Source organism: Scomber scombrus, chromosome 3, assembly GCF_963691925.1.
Source record: "Scomber scombrus chromosome 3, fScoSco1.1, whole genome shotgun sequence".
NCBI lineage: Eukaryota > Metazoa > Chordata > Actinopteri > Scombriformes > Scombridae > Scomber > Scomber scombrus.
In genome coordinates, this window is record NC_084972.1 from 6047828 (window position 1) to 6065921 (window position 18094).

Here is an 18094-nt window from a genome sequence, read left to right on the forward strand (position 1 = left end):
AATGTTAAAGATTTCATGAAGTTGGTTAAGCTTGGCTGAGGCTGAATATATACTGTGTTGTATCAACTGCTAACAGAAAGCAGCAAAACAGGCAGAAATAATCCAGAATATTATCGAAATTCCTGGAAATGTGACTTTTCACATAGTGTTTTCAACAAAAAACAATGATATGTAAGTTGAGGGATTACTTGCATCCTGCACAGCACACAGCGAACCCCTGCTGATGATTGTCAAGCTTTATATAAGTGTGTTTTTTCTTTATGTTGCTGTGCATATGGAACAGCAGGTCTGGCTGTTGTCTGCAGCGTTCCGCAGAAGTTGTTCTTGGCAGGATATTATTCCGAGGGAGAGCACTCTCCTGTAGTCGGAGGATAAATCCAGGTAAACCATTGGTATGCTGCACGATAAATCTCTGTGGCATAGCACTGCCAGAGGGCACACATGCACACATTCAGACTCAAGTTCACAACAACACCAGAGACGACCAGTGCTGTCAGGTGGTTTTGTCTGAGAGGACAATCCCTTCACTTCATATGTGAGAGTGGTTACTCTGTCCCTCATAATGACTGTTTTTGTTTCTGTGATGATAAATGTGTTCTGGACCACCCCTCAGCTGGTGTCAGGCTCACTCCTCACCCAGCTGATTTATACATTAAAGACGTGCCCTGAAGGGAGTCTGTACAATGTGTGTATACGCTCCCAGTAACACTTAGGCCTAACGCCTAACTGTTATAAATCAAAGGTGAAAATAGAAGGAAAACACTTAGAAAACAGTTTGATCATGTAAAAAATTACTTTTTACCTTATGAGCAGGTGTAAGGGGATCAGGCTTTAGTGATACTTAAGACTTCAGCAGGATCAGTTTATTAGAGCCTCTGAAGATGAACTTCTGTCTTCTTCAAATGTACCATCTATGTAAGATGCACAAATTAAATTAATGTCAAATGATGTCAAAAGCACAAAATATCTGTTAATGCAAACGCCTATACTTTAAAGAGTATAATTGGACTGTTAGACAAGGGTGACATCTTGTGGTGAGACCTGGCTGGAGAGCAGATGAGCTGTAAAAAAGAGACCAGATGTGGTAATGCTGAAGCTTGTCAAAAAGGTGTAGTCATCACCTAAATAAGTTAAATTATTTTTTTTGCAGGATATGGTGTTTTACAGACACTCTCATTGCTGCTTATGAGTGTCACCCTCGATGGTGGTCACAAAACAGTTAAACAGCAGTGATTATATCTCTCCCTTTTTTTCAGGGATGATCCTGCTGATGAGTTTTGTCCATTTAAATTGAGAACATTTAGTATGTGAGTATTAACTGTTGCTACATTACAAAAAGAACAAATATTGAAAGCGTTGGTGATTGTTTACAGTAATGTGCAGATGTTTTGGGCACTTTAGATGTTTCAATTTTTATCCATAATGCAATACCACAAGAGAGGCGTCTGATTGGTCCCAAATTCATTCTGCATCATGACGCTGACGCCAAACATTCAGCCAGAGTCATAAAGAATTAACTTCAGCAGCAAGAACAAGTAGACCTGCAACAGATGGTATGAACCCAACAGAGACCTGATTTTAACATCATGGAGCTAGTCTGGGATTAAACGAAGAGACAGAAGAAACTGAGACTAAAAGTAAACTAATACAGTAAGTAAACTGATACAATAAATGATAATAAATAAATAAAAACATGTATAGCATTATCTTTGTTAGCATGAGTGCACAAAAGGAAATAAGGTACTTGATTGTAGGCTAATTAATAGGCTAATCAATGCCATTTGTGATCAGTACAGCACACATTTTGATACATGGTGAAAAACATGAGAATACCTAGTTTTCTTTTTTAACTTAGAGTACTTAATCATTATAAAACAACTTATTAAGGTGTGATTTTCACAATAGCCTCTTCAAAGGTTTGTAAAAAATATGTCGGGGGGGGGGGGGGGGGGGGGGTATTTCATTAAAATACAAAATGTAATGTTGTGAGCAGGGGTACCAGGTAAACTACTTTATTTTTAAGGGGGTCGAAGCCTAAAAGGTTGGAAACCACACCTAATAAAAACAAAACAAAGGGTCAATTCGCCAGGAAAGAAATAAAACTGTAGTCCCCACTTCACAGCACTGGGTGGCGGTAATGCGCAGTTAAGCACCATAAAACACAGAAGAAGAAGGAAAAAAAAGCGGAACCAATGTCACCGCCGGAACCTTTTATACAAACGCTTTACCACTGAAGTCGGTTTTGTTTATCGGTGACACACTGGGAACAGCTGTTTTGACCGGCTAGCAGCTAGTTAACGTTAATATTACTGTCAACCGTCCTTTATATTTCACAGGTAAGTAAAGTGCGTCATCGAATTGCTTCAAATATGACTGGTGGTTGGACTGTATGAATAATAGCTAAGCTAAACGACAGCTGCTAACAGTGAGTCTTGTTACTAACGTTTACCTGCTTTAATACTAGTCGTTTAGCATTTAGCTAACTACAAATAGGTATTTTCTAGCTGGTTTTACGTTATTGCTACAATGAACTGCGTCACTAACGTTACTTTCAGTCCAATGCGTCGTGTGAATATGTGTTTCTTCTTTAAACTATCTTTAAGGTTGACTGAGCTGAAGACTGTCACCATGGAGCCTGCCTGCCGTAAAGACAAGCCGAAGCTGAACTCCACCCCGACCAGAGGAGACCGAGCCAAGCAGAAATCTGCACAGCAAGAGCTCAAACAGAGGCAGAGAGCAGAGGTGAATCACAGCACTGTTTTTGATCCTGACACACACACACACTAATCTAGTCTGTGGTAGTGAGCCAAGTGTTTTGTACTGTGTGTCATACCTCTTCTTTCTTTACAGATCTATGCTTTGAACAAGGTGATGACGGAGTTGGAGCAGCAGCAGTTTGAGACCTTCTGTAAACAGATGCAGTCACAAGGAGAATGAGAGTTCCTCCTTCCTACATCATGTAGATCTGCACCTGGATCCGTCTTCCTCCGAAAAACAGCACGTACATGCAAACTTGAACCCAACCACACACTTACAAACAAACAGTATAGTTGGGTAGATTTGTGGTGCTGTCTCACATCCTGAGAAGACTTGAAAAACACACAGAAGGCCATTGTTTTCTAATATTGAATCAGACAATCTTTGCTCCTGTTGTTTTACTGACTTTCCTCTGATTTTTTTAACCTGCTTGAATATGCCAGAGAGTTTTTTTATTTTTTATTTATAAGCTGCACCATTAACTGAAAGCAAACATTGAGAACGGGATGCAGATTTGCATATTTCCTACAAACACATTAGGTCACTGACTTTTCCTTCAATACTTCACTTTGTGTTTCATTTATGTCACGGTTAAACTGAGCTTGCATGCTCTGTGTATAGTACTTTTAGTATATAATACAATATAGTATTGTACCTTTTGTACATGTGTTGAGTTCTTGAAGATGCCCAGGTCAAAAACAGATAGGAGCTGTGTAAACTCACTCACAGATACCAGTGTGAATAGCTCAGGATACACCACTTCTCACTTAAGATGTAAATAGGGCCACATTAAATGATTTGCTGTCAGTAAGTGAGTCCAAAATCAACATTTCTTCATGTAGAAAGTCTGTTCATCACATTCTAATCAGCTTAGATTTGATCACATTGGATAACATCACTTACACTTAAGAAAAGAACATGAGCTTCCCACTGGAGTCCTTGTTCTCACTCATTGTCATGGATCCAGTATTGGTTAAGAAACCCCTGAGAACAATAGGATAATGGATAATCTGTTGTCCAGTGCTTGGCAGGTAGCATTCAGTTGGTTTCTTTTAAGAGTCTGCACAAAGAAACATCAAATGTGCAACATGGCTTAAACAAGCAATCTGACTGCTACCTGCTAATGTGCAGTGATCTCAAGTGAGACATAAATTTTAAGCTCCTGCTGACTACAAAACATCCACTCATGTGAAAATAGGTAAGTTTTTATCTTTAACCAGCATAAGACGTGAAAGGAGGTGAGGCTGCAGTTTGATTGCATTGCTAAGGTCACATTTTTGTTGATTTACAGTAATAGTCGAAAGTTTGGACACACTTTCTCATTTAAAGGAATGGGAAGGTGTGTCCAAACCTTTGACTGGTACTGTAAATAATGTAGACTGTAGGGCTAGACTGACTGATATTGGCCATGACAGAGACAATAACTTCAGCTACTATTGGCAGACTACAACTGCAGCCACAGCTATCGACAAGTTGGAACAGCAATACAGCAAGAGTTTGTTTTCCAGCCATTCATGAACATTTCTTAATGTAGCTATAGAATAGACAGTGCCCTTAATGTGCCAGTGTTAATGGTGCTCCCTTTGAACACTATGTTATGAATGACATTGTTTGCATTGTACGCCATTTGGCCTGTACATGAAGTAATATTGCATTTTATTGTTACAGACACTCTGAACAACTTCTTTGATTTCATGAAAATAAAAGATTTTTTTTTAAATGTATGTTTTTCTGTGTAGTGTCCATATCCACATACTAATGTAAAACCGTAGATAAAGTCATGATTGTGACTGGATGTCTTATCTTAAATTCCATTGTGACTCCTGTTTTAGGTTAAGTTAGATTCAAATGTTAGTTTTGTAAGGTTAAAACTGGAAATAATCTGAATTCTACAATCTTTTAGCTTCAATCCCCTGTCAACCCATACTAGAGTGAGTAAAATCTACATTAAAAGAGCAACATGACAGCACAGGTAATTAGTGAATACTTACTGCAAAGGTTAACATTTGCCTGACTCTTATACACTCCATCCTAACAGTAGTCTACCACAACCACCCAATTATATGTACATTCAATTTGCTTTGATCTTTAAATGATAGTTCAACTTGACAAAAAAAGGCAATGTTGTCGTTTACACTTTATTTCATTGTCATTTTTAATCCCATTTGAACGATAAACCACGTGATATGTTACACCTGCCCCCACCCACCAAACACTTCATTTTAACCGCAGGATGAGTTGCTGTGCAGAGGTAGTAGTTAATACATGACTGTGTCGCAGTCATAATTAATGATTGTTGCAAGCAGTAATATTTAGATTTAAAAGATGCCACTAAGGTAAGGTGTTTTTTGTGGTAGTGTCTCACAGATTCTTAACTACGGTATTCATAGCAGCATTATGTTTCCACAGCATGAACTGCAATATGCATGATATACAGAGGTGCAAGCTAGTTGCATAATGCAAAGCTGGTCCTTTTAAAACCTCCAAACCTACACTTCACTCTGTCACTCTGGAGCCTTTATATGACTCTTCCCATTCCTCCACCTTTCAGTATTCCTCGGTTCCCTTCCCCTATCGCTCTGTTGTTTTCTCCTCTGCTTCAGTCCTCCACAATAACAGAGCTCCCGGTGACCCTCACTCCAAACCAGCCGTCCCAGAACTTGGTGTCTTGTCCTCCGTGCTCAAAGGAGATGAAGCGCATTCCTGGACCGTAGTCGGAAAATGTATGGCTGATCTGGAACAAATACAGAGAGAATACTACAGTGATGATCTGTATAGTCAGGTGTGTGTGGATTCTCTGGGTAGCACAATGTCCTGAACCCCCCTGTTGTCCATGGGCCAATTTTGACCCAGGAGGAAGAGCGGTGTTAACTTAAAAGTGAGGTATTGTTTAATTTAAATGAGGCCTGTTGACCCTAATTTCCAAAAAATATGTGTAAGTTGGAACAGTCAAACCAGACCAGGTCAATTTTGACCCAGGAGGACAAAAGTTGTACGGATGATGAGAAGACACCAAGAGGATTGAGTCTTTGACAATTCTTTTAAATCATTTTTGCCTGTGTAAGTAGATAGTGGCATAGAGGCCAACAGGAAACAAAGGGAGAGAAAGAGAGATGGGTATGACATGCACGAAAAGTCCCATGCTGGACTCAAACCAGGGACATTGAAGGTTTCTGTTACGTGCTGTAAGCACTCAGGTACAGGGTGCTCCTAGGACTAAGTCTCTAAGGAAAAATTGTCCTTACCATTGACAACAAAGGAGGAAATAATGAATTGAGATCTCTCTGACCTTAGTGTTCCCCTGTACTCCAGGACGAGCCTCTGAATGTTCAGGGAATTCATCTCACCCTCTCTGCGTACCTGTTTCCATGAGCAGTCGTCACTGTCGGGGTCGAGAGTAACCGGGTCGGGTTTGTACTCCTGAATGACTTCGTGATTATCATCCAGCAGACACACGGTCATTTGGTAGGTGCAGCCGCAGTCCGTCCTCCCACAGTACCTGCAAGATGAGCCAGTGAAGAATCAGTTGCAGACAATAGTCACTTACAGAAGGTGCATGAATGTCGGTCCACCTCTGTCTCACCAGTCCTCAACTGAGACGGTAGGCTGAGCGTCTAGCTGTTCGCCGGAGTAACCCTCATCTAACAAGTCAATCACCTGCCTCTTCAGACACAACCTAGGACACATTATTCAGAAGCAAGACACTCACTTACAAAATATACTGACACATTGTACAAAAGCCACTGAGTGTAGCTGATTATTTTTTTAGCATTTAAATATCAGTTGTATATCTATACAAACAGTAATAAGTACTCACTCAAAGGAGGTTGCAAAGTACTTGGTCACTCCGTCATTGCAGAAGTCATGGCCACAGTCTCCTGGCATGTCCTCCACCTTCCACTGGCTCCCACCGTTCTCCGTCAGCTCCCAGAATTCCAGCTGCTCTGGGAGGGAAATGCACAGTCTCAAGCTGCCAACAGCAGTATTATGGTTTTTTTTTATACCATCTACACTTTTACTGAATCAAGCCCAGGTCCAAGATCAGGACTAGTTATGTGCAAGTCATAACCACCAACAGAGGACCAAGACCTTGAGAGAGATTCAGAGATTCCTTGGCGAAAACATCTAAACACAAGGAGCATCAACTGCATCATGTCAAGGAATGGATCAACAATTGAGCACTTCATCTGCTAATGAAGACCATGAGATGTGATTGGAAGCTACAGAGAAGGAGCGAGTGGACCTTGTATCAAGATTATTTTGTCAATGTGAGTAAGGATGTTTTTTACAGTCTTGTGAGTCAGATAAGAAGGTTGATCATTTATATCTCGTGTCTGTTAAATATAGGATACAGCCAGCAGACAGTAAATAAGTGTGTTTTGAAGGTGCAGGAAGGGTGGATGTTGTTACCTTAAGGCAAGCTGATTTCCTAACTGGCTGCTGGTGGTATTCTCATATTTACCATACAGACATAAAAGTGGCATGTATCTTCCCATCCAACTCTTGGCAAGAAATTTAATGAGTGTTGTTCCCAAAATGTCAACCTAAGCCTTTAAGAATGAGCACAAATCTGGCTTTATGTACAGGAAAACAATGATAGATGCTTTAAAAACCTCACAATAAAGTAATCCCTCTGTAAATTTCACCTACTTTATGGAGCAAAACAAACATTAAGATAGTTGTATGACATCTTACCTTCCCCACTGGGATTCTTCAGCAGGTTTCTGGTCATGATTACAGCGTTTACAGAGAAGGCAGGTCCTGCACAGCAGAAACAGCAACTTCGATCAATAACTGCATCTGCTGCAGTTTTTAACAGAATCCCATATCAACCCCTACGAATCAGGCTTTGGTTCATTCTAAACTGCATCTGCATCATTTTCAGTAGCATGCTTGCCATAATATATCCTTATATATTAATATCGCAAACACATACAAGGATGGTCTTACATTAGAGGAAATTGATTGACTGCTTTAGACCGATTGAAACATTTGGGATCTTTAGTAGAATTTGAACAACATTGGTGCACATGGATGAGTAGCTGCTGACGTATACAGCTTTGGGTCCAGCGGGGTTGCAAAAGTTACAAAATAAGACAAGCCCATACGAGGGAGGACCCAGAGGCCCAAACCGAGCCTGGCCATCTACACAAACCCAAACACTAATACCCTGTCTGCTGACTCACAGCACAACAGACGAGGCAAAAGCCTCCCTCTTTACATCCTGAATAGGAGGTATCACAGAGGATCAACCGGTCAGTCAGCAGAAAAACAACCTGGGATTTCATGTGTTAAATCAATCAATCAGTCAGTCAGTCAATCTTTATTTATATAGCGCAAAATCACAACAAAAGTAATCTCAAGGCACTTTACACATACAGCAGGTCTAAACCATACTCTTTAAGTTTAAAGTAAAGAGGCCCCACATTCTCACATGAGCAAGCACTTGGCGACAGTGGCAAGGAAAAACCCCCTTTTAACAGGAAGCGACCTCAGGAAGAACCAGGCTCAAGGTGCGCGGCCATCTGTCTCGACCGGCTGGGGTTGAGAGGAGGTGAAAAGGGCATTCCTTGAAATTTGTTTTATGTGAGAATTGAAGACCGATCCTGATCAAATATAACTCGTAGGTCCCTTACAGTGGTGCTGGAGGTCAAAGTAATGCCATCCAGAGTAGTTATGTCATCAGATAATGTGTTTCTAAGGTGTTTGGGGCCAAGCACAATAACTTTTTCTGGGTTTAGTAGCAGGAAGTTGCACGTCATCCAGGCCTTTATGTCCTTAAGGCATGTTTGTAGTTTAGTTCTGGTTGCTTTCATTTGGCTTTATTGAAAGATATAATTGAGTATTGTCCACATAGCAATGAAAATTGTTGACATAGAAACCAGTGGCCTAAGAAACCTGAATATTTATTTTTAAAAGTGTGATATTTTTTTTAAACTATCCAACATAGGGATTTTTATATCAGAATGTTTTTACTTACTGTAATTAATTAATTAACTATTATCTACTCAAGTAGATAACACAGTTATACATTATAGAAGAAACCCTAAGACAGTTTCTTAGGCTTGTTTATATTTATGTAGCAAATGGAAATATCAGTCTAGTCTCTTTCTTCAAGATGACTCCATTGAAAGTCTACTTTATCTGAAGCGCAGACAACAAGAAAGGCTTTAGTCTAGAGCTCTGTGGCCATGAAACTCTCTTTTGTTGCATATTCGTTCTGCATTTCACTGCTAACTAAACTAAGCCTCCAGATATAAACAGCTGAGTCATCTCATACTGCAAAGTCAAAGTCACAGGCTTTAAAGACACAGTAGATGCACATTAATGTCATGCTCCACTAGAAACGACACACTCAGCTCTTTCTAATTACATAAGACAGGGTACTCACAGCCAGGGGAAGACAAGCACAGTCCTCTGTTTCGACTGTTTCTTTCTCTGACCGACACTTGAGCTCCTCTGCAGGGTAACGCCCTCGTGACAACGTGGTTTTTATAGCCAGGGAGTACACACACACACACACACATACATACACATACAGTGAGAGAGAGAGGGGGAGGGAGGGAGAGAGGGAGAAGAGGAGAGACACAAAACACCCTATCTGCAGGTTGGGGAGGGTGCATCCAACCAGCAGAACTCAGCAGAACCACACATACACACACTCAGCACAAATACCAGTCGGAGCAAACACGAGCAACAGCCAGTGTTCACCTTATATCAAAGGTCAGAGTTTATTTTGCACATGTAAACGAAATTAACACAAAAAACAACGATAAAGCAAAATGCACAGAGAGAGGAAAGAACCTAGAGGGCATGACAGGTGATGGATTAAGGGCCTACTCCTAAATGTAATACCTGTTAATACATTCATTTAACCATTCACCAGTCACTGAGGATCACTATGTGGATTGGAGGTGTCTTATCATGCAGGACATAGTATAGAAATGAATGTAACTTTTAGTCCATGGCTGGTGTGGTTCATCATGTCTTCCTGGTGAGATCCCAGCAACACTTTACTGCTGTTCCTTCATGTTGAACAGAGCCAGTTGAGGAATTTCAGTCATGAAATAACTCAACACCTCCCTGTGGAGGTATCCGGGGAACCTCTAACCATGAGACCCTGAGGCAGACCCAGAATGCACTAAAGGAATCACTTATCAAAGGTAAATTAATAATAAATGACCATATTAGCAATACTGCAAGTTGAAAAATGACTTATTTAATAGTGCAGTCATTTTACTGACTCTTTTATATCTTTTTTTTTCTCTACAAAGTATAGATGTCTGTACCAAACAGATGCAAGATATAATTAATAACCATTTCTTATCACTTCTTTAAAAATTAAATGTTTCTTTATCTTATTCCTTTTTCTTTTTCACAGATGTGCAGGTAACTAATACAACACCCAGATCACAGCAGTGCTTACAAATACCACCTTATGTTCCAATAAGTGAGCATTACCATAACCTCAAGGCTGAACTGTAAGAAACCCTGCAGCAGCTGTGGATATGCTGTGTATTGCACTCATCAGATTGCACATTTGACACAATGTCAGTAAGTAATTCTTCTACCAGAAACTAGAAAGGTAGCAAGTGGTGATACACTAGTATCACCATAGACTCAAATCCACCTCCAGCAACACAGGTTAAAGTTGGTTTATTTTAAGGTGATTTACCCTGCAGGCCTTCACTTCATATTCAATAGTGTAAATTCTGTTTGGTAAGCATTGGTGCTGACAGTTTACCAGAATTAAATACATCTTTGTATCTATTGCTTTTCTGTACCAATCCAATAATATAAAAGAAAGCAAAACAATAAATGTAAAGTTCACTCAATGGAAAAGATGTCCACAATGATCCATTCATTGTTCTTCCATTTCTCAGGTCGGGACTCTTCTTGTATCTTTAGGAATTCGAGAGTGGACATCAACCAACCAATCGTCCCAGGAAGCTCCTGCATCACAGCAGTCCACCGAACACACTGAACCAGTCTCAGCACCCTACCTGCTACCAGACCTCAAAAAACAACCTGAACACCCACTGAGTCAACAGTAAGCCCAGGATGACAGGATAAGAGAGGTTAGTCCAACCCTGAACCTCTGCCAGCAGAGAGGATGAAGAGCAGATTCAATTTAGCAGTTCCTCATCACACTGTCACCCTCTGCTTCCTTTGTGGGTTTGGGAGGTTTCTTACATTCACACAGGAAGCTGTCACTATCTGCTCACAAATCAACAACTTCACGCTTTGGTTGTTGAATGCAAGTACACATGTAACATCTAGTGTTAGGCCAGAGAAGAGAGTCCTTTTGGCTCTGTTTCAGAAAGGGCAGACAGTCATTTCATATGAAAAGAATGCACAGAAAGCATCAACATTTACACAATATATCAAGTAAAAAAACTGCATATATAGTTTATGCACAGTTTTGTCATGAAAGTCCAAGATGGGTCATCAAGAGGAGAAACCATTTTAAGTTTCCCTTTATTCAAACTGTATTTTGGTTGTTGTTACTTGACACTAGAAGACTGTTTTTACAATCATTTGATGCAGGAGGAAAGTTTCTGTGTACATATCAGAGTGATTCTGTGAGTTTGAAGAAGAAGCCAACCAGGGTCAAAAATGCATTTAACACAAATGTGATGTGGAAACTGGAAACCTCTAATATTTGTGATGGCACTTGAAGGCATCAGAGGACAGGCAATGTTTAGTGTAGTAACACATGTCACCAGCAGAGGGAGGTAATAGACAACAGATTGCCTGCGCTCAGTGGAAAAAAACTTCTTTTTTTTTAAGGTTGAACTGTTAAGTCATATAAATAAAAACTCTCAAAATCTGACATAAAAAACCTGAATTGTCGTTTTTAATCTATTTTGTGCGGGGTGTTTTTACACATTGTGGAAAAAGTGAATCAATTCAAAAGACTCAACATCTGGATTCTGTCATGTTTATCTTGTGGTAGCTGGGTCTTTGTGATGTTCTCCATTGTACTTCTCCATCACCCACATACACCCACGCAACTCATGTCAATAGCAAGGGCTTTTGTTTAACCTCGGTTTCCCCACAGCTGGCACATGCACATTTTGGGGTGAGTATACAAAATTAGGCTTTATTCTGGGCCACAACACCAATGGGTCATAACACAATGAATACATTACATACAGGACATCATACGCAAAATACCTCCCAATATGGGAGAGGAATAATTCAAGTTAAACGTTGCAGTTCGATCAGGATTGTCCTGCAGACAGTACAGTACAACATTCAATAATCAATAGGAAATCACTGTGCCATAAATAACAATTGGTGTATAGAACGTACAAAAGCAGGAAAACCTCAAGAAAATATCAAACACTGAGATTGCAAATATGGCTTCAGATACACCTTTTTTTCTCCTTTTTTTTTTAAAGAATGCAGGAATACCGTAGAATTAGTGCCTTTTGTTGGAGGTGCGTTTGTTTTCCTGGACTGATACAGGCTGTTAAATCCTAATCTTTTCCTGTTCGACACGCCGATGACTATTTTCCGAAGATTTTTCCACAGGGATCAGCGTCTAAGCATCAAGTCCTTGTTGCTTTTTTTCTTGCAGAAGCTTTATAAATCCTGCTCTGATTGTATAAATTAATGTCCAAAACAGCAGTGCATATTCAACTGCGTGACCCTCGTAGTCTTTCCCTGCTTTGGGCATTTTTAGTGCAGCACCAGATATGATGTGTTCCAGTGATGCAGCACCCATATTTGTCCCTTCATCAATGGGTTGCCTGCTTATCGTGAGCATGAGTTTTTGTTCTTTAGGAATGTGACAATACTTCCAGTTCTGTGGAACAGCTGCAGTTGCAGGGGGAGGCTCCGTGTCGGGGCTAGGCTTCAGAGGACGCCTGGGGTTTGAGCAGGGCCTTCTCCATGGTCGTACCGTACGGATCTGACCTTTTAAAGAAGCCCATCTGGAGGGAGACATGGAGACAGGAAGATCAGGTACAAATCAATCTGACACAGTCTAGACTTTAAGGATTATTCTCTATCTCCTACATGGGTTTTACACTCATGGAAGTTTCTTGCTTAAAGTACAAAATTTATGATTTCTAGATTAGATAAAGGTCATTCTGATGTTGGCCCATTAGAGCATGCCTCAGTTCTGATGTAAGAAGTTGATTGGAGCCAGTCACACTAGTCATACTAATTCGTCAAACACACACATGCATGAACACTCCATATGCTATGTATGCTGAGACTTCCACTCCCAAAAAAATCTTTTGTAACATTAAAACAAGAAGATTGCCTTCATATTTGACTTTTTTAAATGCTAAAAAACATTTTCATCAAGAAATGTTTAAATATGCACATTCCTCCTTGGAGAGTTGTTGCTTTCTTTGTGAGTCAGCTGTTTGGAACTGGCTAAGTACTATTGAGTCAGTTTATCATGCTGGAGGTGAGGCTGACGAGAGCAGTGAGACTGAACCAAACTGTAAAACCAAAGCAAGCAGCTGAAAATACTAAAACACTCAAAGTAAGTGTTGAGGAGGATCACTAAAGCAGATGATACAAATCTCTGTGAATACACACTAGTAGTAAAGTCAAACACACTCACACAAAACTAACAGTCTCTGTCAGCTTAAATGATCTTTCTTCTGTAAGTGACATCTGAAAGGACATGTTCTCACTTCTTCAATAAAGTCTAGATCTCCCCTCATGGAAAAACTAACACATCAATATACACAAGCTTCATTTATTTGACTGTAGGAATTGCTTCAGAACTATCATCATGATAGCTACCAAAAAACACAAACTTGTGGCTTCACAGCACTTAGAAAAAGTACTAATTGTGGCTAATTGTAAACAATGTCTGTGACTGGCTAAATGAAAAGTAGGCTGGCAGCTCTGAAAAGATACCCCAAGTTATCTGAAAATATGAATTGAATATTTATATAATCCATCTGAACTTTTCTTGAGGTGTCCTGATACTCAATCGGTTATTTTCTGAGATAAAGGTATGAGCAGGGTTATTTATAAGCTTGTTACCTTGTACAGTAGATATATGAGCAGGGAGAGTAATAGCAGTCCAGCTAGAACAGCCAGGATAATGATCCATACAGGAACATAGAACAGACTGTCCGGCTTGTTCCACATCACAGCCGTCACCACCTGAACAACAGGAAACCACCAAACATCCAAATGGGCGTGTGCAGATTTGTTCCATGACATTCATATGGAAATAAGCTAGTTTACAAGCTCTTGGAATTTAAAAAAAATCTGATAAAAGAATCCCATGCTGTTACCTTTCTGGATCCCGATGGTTTGTATTTGGGAGGAATAGAATAAGGCATCCTGTCCACCTTGTACTGAACAGAGCACTCAAGAAGAAACTGCTTATGAGGCCTCTGTGGACGGACAAAACACAGTTGGAAACAGACATATTAATCAAGGACTGATATTTGAAGGCTGCATATTTTTTGGCAAAAGTCAGTATTTTTTACTATTTGGGTTTTTTTGTGTTTATTTGTACAGGTAAAACAAAGATTTTCGCTTTGGACACTGGACATTGGACACTGGTCAATTCTAAGAGAGATAGTCAATTAACTAACTACATCCTATTTATTCATCTTGTCAAAAATTAGTAACACTTATTGACAAAGATATACAGTCATGTTTTATAGAATGCCAATGTTAACTGATAAGGGTAATATTTTTTATATAAGATAAAGTTAGACTGACAACCTAGATTTCACATGAACTTTTGCATCTTTTTGCATCATGTGTTTATGCAAAATGATGAAGTACATTAATTTCAACTAAAAAAAAGTATATATAGTGTAAAATGAGTATATCCTGTATATATGCTTTATGGAACTATCATGTAGTGTGGAACTGGGGCCTCTTTATATCCTGTCTATGGCTGAGACAGACCATCAGTAATTGTTGTTAAGTGACCTACAGAGGGCAGCATAGGAACTCACATTCTCTAATGTTATGCATAGTCTGGGTTTTCCAAGAGTTTCTTTGTACTAACAATATACAATCATCAGTATAAACCAGCACTGCAGATAAGAGCAATATATAGTCTCACCTCCATGAAGGTTTCAGTCCAGAGTCTGGAGCGAACACTCAGTATAACACTGGCTCCTTTCTCCAACAGCCCAACATTACACTGCAGCTGCCAGCACTCCACTGCAGAGCAGGTCTGTGATGGGACAGAGTCAAACACATTCAGTATAACATGCAATAATACTTCTTTTTTTTAATGATGAATGGATAGACTGCAGTGGCCTAGTAGTCAAACACAAATATGATGCTGGGTCTTTTAGCATTTTTGTTAGTTTGTTGAGTTCAGTACTAGTTACTGTGTTTTCTGTACTAAACCTTCTAGACATCACATATCAATCAAATAGTTTTGGCAGCCCTGTAACATGTTACAAGGCCGGATTACCAGCTGGACAAAGCAGGCGACTGCTCTAGTGCCCCAGAAGGAGAACAACTTTTCCATGCGAGGTTTCATTGAACATTTATTTGGCAATATTAACGGAAACTTTAAGGGCATTAAGATGGCTCCTGCTTTAGTAGCTCATCTTGAAGCCCTGTCTTGAATAGTGTATAGAACCCGTTCCCTATGTAGATATAAAGGGCTCGTTCTAAGGTAACGAAATGCAATTATTCTTACTTTTTTTATAGGATTATACACTAATAAAAACAAACTTAAGAATATTATATTATATTTCTGCCAAGTCTGTTCCATTAGATGGCACTCAATTTTACACACTGCAACTTTAAATGAAAGGCAATTAAGTTTTTTTTGTTTTTTGTTTTTTTTATTTTGGGCTTTATAAATTGCATATTCCCAAATTAATTTGTGTTTAATCCAATAATCTGACAGGAAATTGAGGGCTGGTAGTATTACAGCATAATAATACTGTTAAAATACTGCACAGTGATTGTGAGGAGTAGGCAAGCCACATGTGCCAGTAATCCTTGGACTTTCTAATGGAAATGAAGTATTCACTCTTTCCTTTGTCATTGAATTCATTATTGTGACACATTAAACAATTCCATGTGAATGAACAACCTTGACGCAGTTGTTTTTTTTGGTACAGACACTTCTCTCTATTAAATTGTGTGTAATTGTGGTTCAGACAGGGCTGCATCCTCTCCAAAATTCCCTTCAGCTAAGCAATGATTGAGTAATTCTCATATTAACAGCAGCATTAAAACAGTTGAGCACGGATGTTAGGAAATATTCAACATGTGGTCGGACTTTCCGATTCAAAGGTTAAATACCGTCAGAGATGAGCTGTCAAGCGTTACAGTCAGTGACGCAAAGTCACACAAAGCAACCCAGTAAATCACAAACCAAATTAACTTTATCTCACAGACAATTACAGCCAGCAGCAGGAGACGTTGACCAGAAGTCATTACATCTATTCCCATTTCCTCCGTTGAAAGAAATAATCTCATTATAATTCAAAATCTTCAAGTACAGAGACCAGAGCTACTTCTTCCTACAATCTGACAAAACTATTTTGGTTTAAATGTACGACATAATGTGCAAAACCCCCTCAGGAGACTGAAAGAGTAAGAAAAAGTTACAGCACACTTCAGTATAGTAATAGCCGCACATTAACGAAAACCGAATGAGTTGAATAACCAGCACGAGAGCCACTGATTTTATTTTAAGAGCGTCTGTTGTGGTGCTGTTCAGAGTGAACGGCTCTACAGACTCGCGTCACGGTGACTCCCTCCACATGATGGAGGAAAGAGAGGGAGAAAAACAAACAACTCCTGCTGCTTACTGGAACACACGGCTCTCTCCTGATGAGGAACTAATGTTCTCAAGAAGTTCAAAAGGAAAAGATCAATTTGGTCTGTTCATGCTTTTAAATTCAGATGTGAACACTGATATAAAAATAAGTCTGTTTTTGAGTTCACCCTGCTCCCTGTCTTGGAGTTAAGTGAGGATAAATACTATCATGTCAGGGCGCACAAATCCTCTCTCATTTAAAGTAGGAATGAAGGTTAGGTGTGTATCTTTGAGGGAAGTTTAGGCTCAAGGTTTATTGAAGCTTTACTGAGCAGAGAATACACCTTATATTCTATTTGTCTTTGATTTCCCCAATCATTCCTTATATCTGGATTTCCTTTCTATTCCACGTTATCTCACCAGGTTTCCATGTTCAGCCAGAGGATCTCTGTACACCTCCCTCCTCTGGATGTGGTGCTCAGTGTTGGATTTCAGTGACGTGGGACTGGGTGCTGCTGGAGGCTGGAGCTGCATGTAAGGACATTGTCAGGGTCATTAATAAACACAATCAAATGTTCAGGGCCAAGAATAGACTGAGAGTAACTGGCTGTTTGTGTGTGTATGAGTGTGTGTGTGGTCACCTTGAGTTTTAGTGCGTTGAAGGTGTGATTGGAGGAGCAGCGGAGCGGCCCCTCGGTGACCACCTCCACTGGGTAGAGCAGCTCGTGGTTGTGAGCCCTCAGAGGACATCTCACCTCTAATGTGGACTGGCTGACCACACTGGGACCATTATTCACCAACTGAAAGAGAGGAGATAAGTGCAAGTTTGGTGCTGTTTTTGCAACACCTTCATGAAGGTCAGCCACACTGCCCACCTCATGCAGTTCAGTATAATAGATTTGTGATGGCTTAATAATTGACTGAATTCAATTTTAATCCAACAGCCTTTTCAGTGATAACATTATATTATGAATGAAAACAACAGATATGGGGCAGCAGATAAGAGTCTACAGCTGTGCTAGTTAGTCTCTGTTAGGTTGTATTTAGGCTCAGCAGCGCTTTGAGCGAAATGTTAATGTTGCCATGCCGACATGCTCACAATGACATAATGATGTTAAGTAGGTATGGTTACCATCTTCAATGTTACGTAGTAGATGCACACATCGAGAATACATTTTTAAAAAACAGGTGCTGGACCAAAAAACTAAATCTGCTCCCAATGCAGGTATAATTCTACTCTAGATATTCCATTACATTATACCTGCATTCAGTGCTAGAGTGTTTGGGGTTTTCTCTGCCTTTACATGTCTACCATCTTCACCATCTTGATTTAGCCTGTTAGCATGCTAACTTTGCTAATTAGCACTAAACAAGTACAGTTGAGGCTGACAGGAATGTTTGTTGTATACAGATATTTGGTCATAAAGCAAAGTATTGGATACATTTTGACCTGACAGTGGTGCATTTGGGAACTATGAATGTCTGTACCAAGCCTATAATGTAGCAACTAAGATATTTCACCAAAAGTCAGAAATGTTAACTTGCTAGAAAAATCAGGACATCACGAAAGTCAGTAGGTATTATCCTTTGGGAAGCATGAATGTCAAAGGCAAC

At 39.8% G+C, this 18094-nt stretch overlaps 3 protein-coding genes across 5 annotated transcripts in view; 1 reads left to right on the plus strand and 2 right to left on the minus strand.

Moving 5' to 3' along the window:
* Positions 1-2244: 2244 nt before the first annotated feature.
* On the plus strand, positions 2245-4468 carry svbp (small vasohibin binding protein). 2 transcript variants are annotated; one of them, XR_009924976.1, is made up of 4 exons: positions 2245-2336; positions 2604-2742; positions 2851-3347; positions 3570-4468. XR_009924976.1 is itself a non-coding variant. In XM_062415995.1 (3 exons), the coding sequence occupies exons 2-3, from the start codon at positions 2629-2631 to the stop codon at positions 2935-2937; spliced, it is 201 nt and encodes a 66-aa protein (XP_062271979.1). In that variant the 5' UTR covers positions 2245-2336; positions 2604-2628; the 3' UTR covers positions 2938-4468. The 2 variants fall into 2 exon arrangements, 1 of the variants encoding a protein (XP_062271979.1); XM_062415995.1 differs by having other exon boundaries at positions 2851-4468.
* A 364-nt stretch (positions 4469-4832) lies between these two features.
* Positions 4833-9211, minus strand: fbxo2 (F-box protein 2). Of its 2 annotated transcripts, XM_062416148.1 has the most exons (6): positions 9149-9211; positions 7453-7518; positions 6575-6701; positions 6341-6433; positions 6118-6256; positions 4833-5491 (listed from the first exon to the last, which is right to left on the minus strand). In XM_062416148.1, the coding sequence occupies exons 2-6, from the start codon at positions 7487-7489 to the stop codon at positions 5357-5359; spliced, it is 531 nt and encodes a 176-aa protein (XP_062272132.1). In that variant the 5' UTR covers positions 7490-7518; positions 9149-9211; the 3' UTR covers positions 4833-5356. The 2 variants fall into 2 exon arrangements, with proteins under 2 accessions (XP_062272132.1, XP_062272131.1); XM_062416147.1 differs by lacking the exon at positions 4833-5491 and having other exon boundaries at positions 5869-6256.
* A 1648-nt stretch (positions 9212-10859) lies between these two features.
* The window catches only part of LOC133977574 (integrin alpha-5-like), a 48392-nt gene continuing 41157 nt past the window's right edge, over positions 10860-18094 (minus strand). The window contains exons 25-30 of the mRNA XM_062415771.1: positions 17122-17280; positions 16901-17008; positions 14816-14929; positions 14028-14129; positions 13771-13893; positions 10860-12695 (exon numbers count right to left, since the gene is read on the minus strand). Coding sequence (XP_062271755.1) covers positions 12612-12695; positions 13771-13893; positions 14028-14129; positions 14816-14929; positions 16901-17008; positions 17122-17280 — 690 coding nt within the window. The 3' untranslated portion in view covers positions 10860-12611. The remainder of the gene's footprint in view (positions 12696-13770; positions 13894-14027; positions 14130-14815; positions 14930-16900; positions 17009-17121; positions 17281-18094) is intronic.